General features: G+C 41.8%; 7 protein-coding genes across 7 annotated transcripts; 4 read left to right on the forward strand and 3 right to left on the reverse strand.

Moving 5' to 3' along the window:
- Window positions 1-455: 455 nt before the first annotated feature.
- On the forward strand, window positions 456-1,022 carry OM14 (Om14p; the record flags this gene model as incomplete). The annotated part of the gene is made up of 2 exons (XM_003682871.1): window positions 456-463; window positions 551-1,022. The coding sequence occupies 2 exons, from the start codon at window positions 456-458 to the stop codon at window positions 1,020-1,022; spliced, it is 480 nt and encodes a 159-aa protein (XP_003682919.1).
- A 147-nt stretch (window positions 1,023-1,169) lies between these two features.
- Window positions 1,170-2,915, forward strand: MON1 (guanine nucleotide exchange factor MON1; the record flags this gene model as incomplete). The annotated part of the gene is made up of 1 exon (XM_003682872.1): window positions 1,170-2,915. One exon carries the CDS (start codon window positions 1,170-1,172, stop codon window positions 2,913-2,915), a length of 1,746 nt encoding a protein of 581 aa, XP_003682920.1.
- A 21-nt stretch (window positions 2,916-2,936) lies between these two features.
- Window positions 2,937-4,238, reverse strand: TDEL0G03430 (GATA-type transcription factor; the record flags this gene model as incomplete). The annotated part of the gene is made up of 1 exon (XM_003682873.1): window positions 2,937-4,238. One exon carries the CDS (start codon window positions 4,236-4,238, stop codon window positions 2,937-2,939), a length of 1,302 nt encoding a protein of 433 aa, XP_003682921.1.
- Window positions 4,239-4,667: 429 nt separating this feature from the next.
- On the forward strand, window positions 4,668-7,436 carry ROT2 (glucan 1,3-alpha-glucosidase ROT2; the record flags this gene model as incomplete). The annotated part of the gene is made up of 1 exon (XM_003682874.1): window positions 4,668-7,436. The coding sequence occupies one exon, from the start codon at window positions 4,668-4,670 to the stop codon at window positions 7,434-7,436; it is 2,769 nt and encodes a 922-aa protein (XP_003682922.1).
- A 15-nt stretch (window positions 7,437-7,451) lies between these two features.
- SLX1 (endonuclease) lies at window positions 7,452-8,384 on the reverse strand (the record flags this gene model as incomplete). The annotated part of the gene is made up of 1 exon (XM_003682875.1): window positions 7,452-8,384. The coding sequence occupies one exon, from the start codon at window positions 8,382-8,384 to the stop codon at window positions 7,452-7,454; it is 933 nt and encodes a 310-aa protein (XP_003682923.1).
- Window positions 8,385-8,543: 159 nt separating this feature from the next.
- On the forward strand, window positions 8,544-10,079 carry MCX1 (Mcx1p; the record flags this gene model as incomplete). Its single annotated transcript, XM_003682876.1, has 1 exon — window positions 8,544-10,079. The coding sequence occupies one exon, from the start codon at window positions 8,544-8,546 to the stop codon at window positions 10,077-10,079; it is 1,536 nt and encodes a 511-aa protein (XP_003682924.1).
- Window positions 10,080-10,169: 90 nt separating this feature from the next.
- Window positions 10,170-12,632, reverse strand: TDEL0G03470 (uncharacterized protein; the record flags this gene model as incomplete). Its single annotated transcript, XM_003682877.1, has 1 exon — window positions 10,170-12,632. The coding sequence occupies one exon, from the start codon at window positions 12,630-12,632 to the stop codon at window positions 10,170-10,172; it is 2,463 nt and encodes an 820-aa protein (XP_003682925.1).
- Window positions 12,633-12,965: the final 333 nt, after the last annotated feature.

The following is a 12,965-nucleotide window of genomic DNA, read 5'->3' on the forward strand; positions in this document are numbered from 1 at the left end:
ACGCAGGGAGTTAAGTATAACGAAAGGAAATATTTCAAAGTAGGCTTCATGAAATGTAACTACTTCATCGAGATGCCATAGCTAGAGGTATGCTCTGGTTGGAAAAGTTTCAGCGCGTCACTCAAGACGATGACAATCCAATTCCGAAAATTTGCGTCTCGAAAATAAAAAATGCCAAAAAATGCGAAAAAGTTTCAGACGCAATAAATTCTTAAAAAATGAAAAATGTACGGATTATGAGACGACCACAGCAAAAAACAGTCACTAGCCGATCCCCGAACCGATCCCCGGATCGGAGATCGAAGCGATAAAAGAAGTTTTGAGCAAAATCGCCCGACTTTTAAGGGAGCAAGTGACGGGCTACTTAAATAGCATGGATTACAGGCTTTTCCTTTCTTTCTTTCCCTTTCACTTTCTAAACTACATTCTTGAAGTAGAAGGATTAGTATTTTAGGATGTCTGAGTATGTTATATGAAATTTGATGAGTTTAGCAATTCGCATTTACTGACTGTTGTGCTTACATTTGCATATATATGTTTTTGTCGAAAGACCGCACGCAGATCACAGTAAGAAGTTCGAGAAACACGCCGAAAAGGCCGGTGAAGAGGCTAAGAAGGCCGTCGATGAATTGAAGAAGGACGATAAGGTGTACAAGAAGAAGTTGCAAGAGGGTGAGAATTATGTAGTGGAACGGGTGCGTGAGTTTGCTTCCTTTGCCTCCACCCAAGTTGCTAACACTATGAACTATGCGTGTGGGGTTGCACACTCGACGGCTGCCCGTGCGCAATCCCTTGCTTGCAGAGCTGCTTCTAGAAGTGCAAACCCAGTAATTTTGGTCAACTTGTTGCTTGGTACAGGCGTGGTAGCCGCCCTGCTCACCGGATACGCCAAATACGACACCCGTTATTTGAAGGATAAGTCCGATGGGGCCATTTTGTGTGTTGTCGGGAGTGCCACCGCGCTCTTGGCACTAGACACAGTGCTCTCAGCAAAGTACTATTCGAAATTCGACAAGAAATAAGCATTTAAGTAGATTGTATTGGTTTATGATTTTTAGCCGCCGAGGCAGTATTAAGATTACCCGGGACAAGGGTAGCTTTTATACCTATATTACATCTATGCATATCATATACATGATAACATCTCTTAAACTACTGTATGTTGGGTTATGGACAGTCCAGAGGAACAGTATATTGATTCCCGTCCGTCAAGGGATCAAGTTAGTTTACGGCCGTCGCTGAGTGCGACATCTAGTATGTTCGTGACGAATGCGACTTCTGAACCAACAACGTCAATTACTTTAGATCAAACGCTCTTTCGAGCCTCTACGCCTCCACTTGAAGCCATTTCTGATCGCAATGATAATGATAATAGTAATGATGATGATGATAACGATGATAATGATAATGATGACGATGCTTTGTTGGAATCCCTATCGCAAAGTATAAACTCCTATGAGAATTCGGTTAGCAGATTTAGTCACCGGGTTGTAAGCACCGATATACCAACCGTTTTCATCGATGAAGCACCAGGTGGCAACGATGAGTTGTCATCTTGGAATAAAAATTTCTTTATTCTAACTTCAGCGGGGAAACCGATCTATTCGATGCACGGCAGAGATCAGCAGGTGACATCTCTTGCAGGTATCATTAACACGATAATGAGTTACTTCCAACTTAGAAACTCCGAAGATATTAGAACCATTTCATCCGGGAATGCCAAATTTTCATTTTTGAACCGGTCTCCCATTATACTGGTGGCATATTCGCGTAAGGGGGAGACGTCAAATGAACTGATCAACCAGTTGGATTTCTTACACTCTTACTTGATTTCTTCACTAAGTCAGAGGCAACTATCGCGATTCTTCAATAAGAGGGAAAATTTTGATCTAAGGAATTTCCTGGAGGCAACAGATTTCGAAAACTTGGATGAGATTTGTTCACTCATTTGCGAGAGACTTTACCCAGACGTGTTATTGGGGGCTTTACAATGTCTCACACTGAAAAAAACTTATAGAACACAGATACACAATGCCATGCTGCAATGCCTACTCAAGGAATCTGACCTGCCGAGAGGTACCATACTTTATGGGCTTATCGTCGCTCCAAACAACAAGCTTTGTTCGGTGTTACGACCCAGAGGTCACACTTTACACACGACAGATTTGCACTTGTTATTCTGCCTCATATACCATCAGTTTCAAAATCTTCAAAACCAACAGGAGATGTGGGTGCCCATATGCTTCCCTAAATTTAATTCGAATGGGTTCCTCTACTGTTATATCAAATTTATGACTAATGCACCGCAACAAGTCTCAGGTCCCAAACCGGTCCTTGTGCTAATTAGCGCACAGAAAGATGCCTTTTTTCCGTTGAAGAGTTTAGGTACTAATCTCATCAGAAGCTTACAATCAAGCGAACTGATTGATAAATTATACCGAGCAAAGAGTATCAAGATTACCGATGTTCCGGCGCCTTTAGTGCACCATTTCATTTATAAATCCAGGAAACACGTCCAGTACGTAATGCCCGAATTACAATTTGCAACGCAACCTGACACAGAGTCGACCAGTGAGCAAACTTTAGGATACGAAAAGAAAATTATGACTTACTACCAACAAATTCATAAATCTTTGGTTCGTGACGATGGAGGTTCTTTCAGCAGATCCACATTGAGTTTTGTGCAATGGACGGCTACAGACTCTCTAAGTACTGTGACCGATCAGAGTTTGTTCCAGGAGGAAAATATTAGCATGATGGGGCTAGCCTGGATAACTCCGAGCTTTGAACTCTATCTGATCTGTAACAACGGTACCAATGACAAAAATGTTGTTTTAAAGAGTGCAAAAAAAATCGTTAGTTGGTGCAGGAAACACGAGGAAAGATTATTTGTTAATGAGGGGGCAATCTTTTAAGACTATCTTTACACAAGGGGTTTAAGCGCAAAAGCTTCTTGGAACTTTCCGATCCTGCGGATTCTCATCCTGTCGCGACTTCATTATTACACTGGCAGTCTCCGGACCAAATTTCTTCACCAGTTTCTTGAAGAATAGTCCGCATGCATTGCAAAGAGTCGTGGGACCTACTGGACCCTTCCTCCACTCTGGCGTATCCGTCGCGGCACAATGTAAGCATTTCATATGAGTGTTCCTATTTTTGCCAGATTTTGAAGTCTTTCCAATTTTACCCATATGCCTTTTTCCATCTTCTGGACTCTGCATAGTGAATTCTCTTGATCCATTCCCTTCGCGATCAAACACAAACGACCCCGCTGATTGCAATACGTAAGGATCTGATGCGAGTCTCGGAGTTTCGCTATTAGATGGTATCGGAGACTTGGTCAAGGTCCTATCTGTTGAGCTGCTTTGGTGCCGGCATTCTTTGTCACCGTCTTTTTGCATTGCATTGACTATGGAAACGATCGAAGAAGAGCGTGATGACACCACTTTTGATCGAGCCTTATAGAGGTCGAAGCTATTTCTTTTCTTCAAGATTAAATCTACCATTAAGGCATGATTATCGCAACCATCTTCCACAGCCGTTGTTTCGCGAGCCTGAATCTTCGCATCCTTCAAGGTTTCAATGTTCTCAAGCATTGTCTGGCACTTTTTTTGGGCAACAATAAAGTCACATAAGGAAATTTTGCACAGAGGCTGTGACCAATGCTTTGTCATGTTCGTTACGTGAGCACTACAATCTTTTAGTACCATTAGTGCGACGGCAGCATCATGCTCATGCTGATCAAGTTTGTCCAGCAGACTGTTATCATCTCTCTTGGCACTCTTGAAGAATTCAGAGAGGGGTCTAATGCTGTTTGTGCCACTCACAAGCTGTCTACTTGGAATTGCAATTTGAACTTCTGCTATAGGCCCGCGTTGAGTCTGTAGTTTCTTAGTTCGTGGGAGCGTCTCTCTAATCGCGCTGCTCTCGAGAAAGCTCGTATCTGGCGCCAGTACACTAGACCTCCTTAGCTCAGGCAATCCACGAGGAATGACGCTATCTTTTATGATCTTGAAAGGCGGTTCAGTTTCATCAGGAGCAACTGAGGATTCCCTCGTCGGCGGCGGCGGCGGTGGTGGTGGAGGTAATGAAGGCGAGGGCCCTAAATGCGCTTGTTTAAAAGTAAACTCAGGTTTTCTGCTTTTTGAGTTGAAGCTGGCGATTGTGTCTTTATTCTCCTTACATATTCCAGATTTAACTTCTGGAGTGTAAATTTGAAATGCTGTTCTAATACTCATAGTTCTTCTCCGTTCTGTTTATTTCTGGTTTTATTCCTCCTTTATTCTGTTGGTCTCCCTCCACATCAAGAAAGTGTAACTTCTATAGGCCAAACCAGATAACATCTTGTGACAGACTCGAGAGGTCCTAGAACTGTCTTTATATTAAAATGATTATTTTAAAGAAACATCTAATATTTCCCATCCCCGCTCATAATCCCTTTTCAGCAAGCTTGCATTGTTAGAAATTTTGCCCAAATACATCGAAAGCTACCTCAAGTACTGGCATCATGGATTAAATGTTTCTCATTTTTCAAGACTTTCTCTTTTATTTTATTATTTAATTATTATATTTCATTGCCAGGACGCGGCGAAACAAGGATCCGCATAAGAAACAAATGGGATTAATTGACCTTCAACGGGTGAACTCAATAATGGCAAAATTGCTCGATGATCCACCCGAATAAACTTACTTTGCTGATTGCATTCTGGGTGCTTCAATTGAGTGTAGCGGCTGGTTTCACCGACTATTTGCTTAAGACATGCGCGCAGTCTGGTTTCTGTCACAGGAACCGTGAGTATGCTAGAAATATTCAGAGCTCGAAGAGTAGCTATTATTCTGTTGACCAGCAAACAGTTCAATATGACAAGGTACATCGTGTGGTTAGTGCTAACATTATCAAAAGTATACCTAAGCCCGATGGCGCAGATGTGTCGATTAGTCTGCCATTTACGATGATGTTACTGGATGATGACTCATTTCGCTTTACAATTGATGAGATTAGACCAGATATCAGTGATCTGTCAGAAGATCTTTCTTCCAAGAGATACAACGGAACCTCCGACTGGGCATTTGTTAATGATTCCGCGCTCGGTTTCCAGCAAGTTACATTGAGAAGGAGCTGGTTCCACAACGATGTGATTACGTTAAAAAACTCAGCTGAAACGATTAAAATTGAGCTCCATACTAAGTCTTTTTTACTTAAGGTATTCCACGGAGGACATCTTTCCTTGATCATCAATGAGCGGGCTCTCCTCAACATGGAACACTACAGAAAAAAGGAAGATAACTACTGCAATCTTCTACCAGAGGAATCTAGTTTCAATATGTTTGGTGATAATTTTGAGTATTCACGTAAGGACACAATACCATTTGGACCCGAGTCTGTAGCACTGGATTTCAGTTTCAAAGACTATCAAAATGCGTACGGTATACCAGAGCACGCTGACTCTCTTAGACTGAGGGATACTTCGGAGCGAGACCCTTATCGTTTGTTCAATGTGGATGTATTTGAGTATAATTTACAAGCCACCACTCCCATGTATGGAACTATACCACTTCTAATTGTTTCTAGGCCGCAGTCAAGTGTGGGATTATTTTGGGTCAATGCTGCAGACACTTGGATTGATATCAAGTATGATGGTGATGACACGAAAAGTCACTGGATGTCTGAGTCAGGTATCATTGACGTGGTCTTATTCTTCGGTCAGGAGCCCTCTGATATTACTAATAAATACACGGCACTGACTGGAAGACCTACTTTGCCTTTATTGTCATCTATTGGATACCACCAATGTAGATGGAATTACAATGATGAGCAGGATGTCCTTAAGGTCGATTCCGAGATGGATCGTGCGCACATTCCCTATGATTTTATTTGGTTAGATCTTGAATACACCGATGATAAAAAGTTCTTTACTTGGAAGCCCGATTCGTTTCCTCACCCGCGAAGGATGCTTGGAAGGTTAGCGAGTCTTGGAAGACAATTGGCCGTGCTGATCGACCCTCATTTGAAAAAAGGTTACGGAGTCAGCAATTTTATCATTGAAAAGGGAGCAGCTGTTAAAGACCATGAAGGAAAGACATTTATTGGACATTGTTGGCCCGGTAAATCAGTGTGGATCGATACGCTTGGTACGTTAGGACAAAACATATGGGGCAGTTTCTTCAAGAAGTTTGTGAAAGGTGTGTCCAACCTACATATTTGGAATGACATGAACGAGCCTTCAATTTTTAGTGGTCCTGAAACAACTGCACCAAAAGATTTAATACACAGTGGTGGAAATGAAGAAAGATCCGTTCACAATCTATACGGCATGACAGTGCATCAGAGCACTTACGAAGCTTTGAAAGACGCTCACTCTGAGCAAGATTTACGACCATTTATCTTAACCAGATCATTTTTTGCTGGCTCCCAAAGGAGTGCAGCTACGTGGACTGGTGATAATGTTGCTAACTGGGATTATCTTAAGATATCTGTGCCAATGTGCCTAACTAATAACATAGCTGGTTTGCCCTTCATTGGTGCTGATATAGCAGGCTTTTCAGGTGATCCAGAGGCAGAGTTGATTGCTAGATGGTATCAAGCTGGGTTGTGGTATCCATTCTTCAGAGGACACGCTCACATTGACACTAAAAGAAGAGAACCTTATCTTTTCTCTGAACCACTACAATCGATAGTACGTGATGCAATCCAGTTACGATACAGATTGTTACCAACACTGTACTCATCATTCCAGAAGGCTAGCATCGACGGAACTCCGATTATGAAGCCCATGTTCTATGAGAAACCGCATTTTCTTGACCTTTATGATATTGACGATCAATTCTATTTGGGTGACTCAGGTCTTTTGGTAAAGCCTGTGCTAGAGAAGGGGCAGACAGAGGTAGAAATAACATTGCCACCCGGAAAGTACTATCAATACCCAAATCTAGAGTCTCTAGTCGTCGATAGCGCGGATGTTGGAGTCAAGAAGTTGGATGCACCTATAGACAGGATTCCCATCCTTCTGGAAGGAGGACACATAATCTTCAGTAAGGAAAAGTACAGGAGATCCTCCAAATTACTCCGCAATGATGCATACACTTTGACTGTTGCACCTAGTAAGTCGCAAAATGCATTCGGCAGGATTTACGTTGACGATGGAGAAACATTCGGTTATGAACGCGGAGAGTATTTGGAAGCTGAAGTGAGGTTAATGAGTGGTCATGCTATTAAAAACACGCCAACTCATGTCCCGACAAACCATCGCTCAATTGGGAGTACACTCATCGAAAAAATTGTTCTCCCAGTCGGAAGCATGGTATTGAAGGAAGTTGTCAAGCTTCACATCGGAAACAGAGTTTTTGATCTCGCAGTTTCGAGAGATGGGCCCGACACAGTTGCCATATCCAATCCAAGAGTTAGGCTTGATGAAGAATGGGAAATCATTTTGTAGTCAGTGAGCGCGCCTTTATGATCCGTATAGCGTTTTCATTAATGTCGAGTATTTTACTATGGTCGTCCATTTTATGCTTCGCGTGCAATCTGGACATTTACCTCCAATGGGTATGAGAACTTGTTTGCCCAAAAGGAGCTGCTCATCATCTACAAAGTATCTATGCAAACAACTCAAGTGGGCAACGAAATCACATCCGTTAAAGTAACAAAAGCCAACCATCGGTTTCATAACCTCTTCCTCGGATGTGTAGTCAAATGGTAACTCGCAGATGCTGCAAGGTATCATGCCATTAGCTAATCTTTCCTCATATCTCATGCTTCTTAATCGATCCTTTTCGGAACACTGCGCATAGAATGATCTGATGAGTTCTAGATTGCTGCATTCAAAGGCCTTCACATTCTCAGAATTCGAAGTATCGGGTACACCAAGCGCACCTGGCATTATTGATGAAACTATATGCCCATAATTTTGAGTTTGGAATTTGTCCTGTTCCCATATGCGCTGTGTCTCCAAATTAAAGATTTCAATTCTCAAGCTCATATGCTGAAAGTATACATGTGTAAGCAACAACTTCATAACTCCAAGTTTGTGATGCAAACTTCTGCCTCCATTTCTATTCTTCACAATTCGTACATCCTCTGCGATGTAGTGTGTCTTGTATCCATGCTGCCAAGCATGTTCGAATTGTAGGGCGGCAACCTTGCAGGGAAACCCGTGAACCAGTAGTATCATTTCCCATGGCCTTGTATTCCCTCGTTTGGTTCGATAGGCACCTCCTCTCGCCAGTATGCCATTGTGCTGCCGAAGTCTTCTAACAGGATTAGGCGTGGAACCAATGTAAAACGATTGTCTTTTGCAGATTGATTGAAGTAAATAACAACAGTAGAAATCAGGAACTCTATGCTGCTCGCACTGATCAGTTTCATTGACTGGTGAGGAACTCATTTCAATGCTGCTCAGTCAGCTGAGTCATTCTTCTGGGTAGGTGCAGATATACTTGAATAAAAAGTATACGAATAAGAGTGAAAAAAGCCGTTACTAGTATTAATTTTCATCTGAACTAATGAAGTAAGGTACACAAATACTAGTTTGAAGTAGCTAGAGATGCTAAAAATCCACGTAAGAGCAGCGATAAGAAGATATGTAACTTCAAGCGCTACATTTGCTACTCCAGCGGCCCAGAAATTGGTACAAAGTCGAGTACAACAGATCCCCCTTCCCAAGGTGTTGAAAAGTTTCTTAGATGAGTACGTTGTTGGCCAGGAGATCGGTAAGAAAGTGCTCAGTGTTGCAGTATATAACCATTATTTGAGGGCTTATGATAAGCAGAAGAAAGCTGAAATGAAAATGCAGCAGGAAATACTGGAAGAAGAGAGGAGGAAAGATGATGAAAATGAACCACTTTATTCAGGTAGCAGTGAATCCAAGGCAGGCTTGAAGAACCTTCAGCAACAATTTGGCTTGAGCTCGACTAGAAATGATGATGATTTGGAATTGAGTAAGAGTAACGTTCTAGTCATTGGGCCCTCTGGTTCCGGTAAGACACTTTTGGCAGCAACTTTGGCAAGAGTTTTGGACGTTCCAATTGCTATAACAGATTGCACTCAAATGACACAGGCCGGCTACATAGGTGAAGATGTTCAGGTGTGCGTTGAAAGGCTCTTAGTCAATGCCGACTTCGATGTGGCAAAGGCTGAACAGGGCATAATTGTCCTAGACGAAATAGACAAGTTGGCTAAACCAGCGGCAAGCATTGGCACAAAAGATGTCTCTGGTGAAGGTGTTCAACAGGCACTGCTAAAGCTTATCGAGGGCCATAAACTTGAAGTCAATGTTAAACGTCCAGTAAAGGCAGGAACCGACAATCAAAAAAATACGACCACAGCAAAGAAAGACGAAACTTTCGTAGTCGATACCTCCAATATCTTATTCATGATAATGGGGGCCTTTGTCGGTCTCGACAAACATGTCTCCAAGAGAATAAATACTTTAAGAGCTCCTAAAGAACATCAAACCCAGGAATCCCAGAAAGATGATATCCAAAGACTAAGGTTCAATAATACGATAGAAGAAATTGTGCTTGATAATGGGAAAAGGGTTTCGGCCCTAAATATGGTAACCCCATCAGATCTCGTCAGTTTTGGTTTGATCCCGGAATTGATTGGAAGGGTTCCTATAGTAACAGCACTGGAGCCTCTACAGAAAAAGGATCTGTACGAAATTCTGAGAGAGCCAAAAAATGCAATTTTAGATCAATACAAGTACATTTTCCAGCAATTCAATGTCAAACTCAGTGTAACTAGAAAAGCACTCGAAAAGGTGGCCCAATTTGCTCTTAAAGAGGGCACTGGGGCAAGAGGTCTAAGAGGCATCATGGAAAGGCTATTACTAAACGTGAATTATCAGTGCCCCGGCTCTGGAATTTCTTACGTACTAATAGATGAAGAGACAGTGAACTCATTGCAACAAACCGAACATTCTTTGGCAAGTCATGTGGAGGCCAAATATTACTCGAGAGGGCAGAGAGATGAGTTTATCAATGATACCACAAAGGAAGATGAAGAGCTTGGGAGAGAATTAGACAGAGAGTTTGGACGAACACCTACGAGAGAAAAAGAACATCAGGAAATTGATACATAATAAGTTGTAATTAAACCCTAAACGAGAATCCAGCCTCGCCACCTATCATGTACAAATTGTTCTATACAGATGAAGAGTAGTATAGTTCGATTACTCTGATGCAAATTTTCTTGGCTTCTGTGCCACAATCAAAATTGTTCTCAAACACCCAGCGTTTTCATCAATTTTATCCAAATGTTCAGTAATATAACGTTGAACAAGGGTCGTGGGATCTGTATCTTTTGGTGGTTTGCTTGGGTCTGGCACCTCCCTTCTAAAAAGACTGTCCCATATAATTTGGGAGAATAGTTCATTCAAACATCCCATCTCAGTAGATAAGTCTCCCACCTTGAGACTTAACAAGGAGTATTTTATGTTAGTAAACCCTACCTCCTTGAAAGCTTGCGCCAAATGCTTTGTTGGAAATATATGAATACCGTTATTAATAGCTCCCAGCGAGATTGCATCATAAGTTTTATCTCTTTCTAAAATTGTGGGAAATTGCGTGCCATCATCATTGGCCGCAGTTAAAGTATTTGATACCCTCAAATCATAAGCAGTCGCAAGCGCAAATCCACCGGGGACAATACATCGATACATCTCCCTCAACATTGATTTCCATTTCGTATAGCACAAACTTGACCAAATTCTTGGAGCAAAGATTGATGGTAGAGTATTTTCTGGGAAAGGTAGCACAATTTGGATGGTCTCTTTGTTGTAAAGAAATGCTTTCCTTGCCGCTGTCTTTTCATCATCCGACGATACAGATCTCGCTGTACTGGCATCCTGAGGAAGAAAAAACTGAGTGGGTAATTTCAGTTTCCTATAGTTTGCCAAAAATTTACTGAAATAGTCTTCAAGCCATACATTTTGAATGGATTGAGTACGTCCTGCAGCCTTTGTTTCTGGCGATGAGGTTTCCGCAGTTTCCTGAATGAAATTTTGTGGGATTGAATGTGTGTGCTTCCTCTTAAAGAGATTAGCTAACCCTGCTCTCTTGCCAAGCTTTCCATGAGCGGCCTTCTTCTTGGAATCAGCGGTTGCCGCTTCTTTTAAATTGAATTCTTCCGACGAGCTTGTCTTTTGGCTGATAGAAGGAATGTATTCGTCCCCCAATTCACTAATATTCCGATCCATGCAATCAAAAAAGTATTGCGAGGCGGTATGGGTATCGAGAAACTCAAGAGATTCCTCTTTAGTCACAATCCTTAAGGTAGAAGAAGAGCTTGCCTCTTTCCGAAATGCTTTATCTGCATCTTCTTCGTTCGTAGTCCATGGAGTGATATCAAGGGGATAGTCTGCGACGATCAAGTTGGGCTCATCGTACGCTAGTTGCCAACCCATTTGGCCTTCAGTCAAGGGTCGCAGAAGCAAGATATCGATCTCCTGAAATAAGTCAGTTGGAACTGGTTTTGGTGAGTCCATGTCGCTTTGCTGAACAAGCAATGTATTTTGAACAGCTGATTGATGCCGCGTATTGGCTTTCCTCTGAAGGAGTGATTGTATAACCTCTGCAGAGAAAAACACAGAATTTGTATTATAAAAAACTCTTTGTGCCTGAAAAAACCACAATGAAATTAGTGTCTCTATCTCTGTATAGTCATGAGAGGCATTATAAGAGACGTAGTTGTGCATCTTGATATCTTCTTCTGATAAACCCTGCAGGAAAAAAGGATAGCACTGATATGCATACATTCTTGATTTGAGATAATGTGTGATGTAGTTCCCAAAGGAGACTAGTCTCTTTCGTGAATGCACCAATGCATCCTTTGGTTTTGTATCCATGTTGAAGGATAAGAAAATATTCATTTGCTTAAAATTTTTATTGTAGCATGGTGTGTAAAGAATCTGTTTGATCTCTCCATCAATTGGAACACTTATCAAATTAAAGGAATGAGTTCGTATTAGGATCGATGACCCAACTTTAGGCAGAAGACTCCAATCCCAAGTTCTTCTCCTATGTTGCGTTGCAACAACTTTCGAAGTATTGCCATGAATACCAGTCGTTGGTGTCAGACCTTGACCCTCGCTAACATTCCATTCAGTCTCTTGCTCGCTACCAAAGTAATTTTTGGAATCTAACATGGAAGATACCCCTGAGCTAGTTTTCTTACCCTTTGACAAAGGAGATGATGAACTTCGGCAAGAAGCGTCATCTGATAATCCAAAATAAGGCACCACAGGGATCTCTCCCGATGACATCCTCCCGAATAGCTGGTCTTGAGGTCCATGATGAGGCCGGATGGCATCCGAGGATGATAATGAAGGTGTTACCTGTGATTTGTTTTTGAGTTTGGAATATGCTGCACTATGATCTGCTGTAGGTGAAGACGAGACCGATAGTGGATCTCCCCCAGCTTTTTCGTCCCTAATCACTATCGGTTCTGTAAGCTTCCTGTTCTTCATAGATTCTATTTCTTGTAGTAGTTTGGTCTTTTCCTCCTTCGTTCCCGAACCTTGGGATCCTGGTTCACTACTAGGACCATTCGTTTTGGAATCTATGCGATTACTACTGGTTGACATACGCCGGGAAGTTGAATCACTTATTGGAGCACCACTTTCCGGAGCTCTCATACCTTCACCGTCAGTAAAGCTTGACATAACTTCCAACCTCCTAGATACTCAGCCCTAATGGATCCTGTGACTTTTCCTTTTAAAAGTCCCCTTGAATTGTTTAATTTGAGTATTTTTGTCATTCGTGTCAAAAAAATCGCTTTGAGTGTTTAAGTTGAATAACTTCCAAATACAGGGAGAAAATATTCATTCATCAACCTTCTTTGGAATTGAATGGGGCAAGATGTGAACTATCATTCTTCCTCCTACCTCCTGCCTCCTATGCTATCCGAAGTCTTGGCGAAGAGTAAGAGATCTGGTAGTCGAATTTCCAACAAAATCTTAGTAGACGGA

Source organism: Torulaspora delbrueckii, chromosome 7, assembly GCF_000243375.1.
Source record: "Torulaspora delbrueckii CBS 1146 chromosome 7, complete genome".
NCBI classification, from domain to species: Eukaryota; Fungi; Ascomycota; class Saccharomycetes; order Saccharomycetales; family Saccharomycetaceae; genus Torulaspora; species Torulaspora delbrueckii.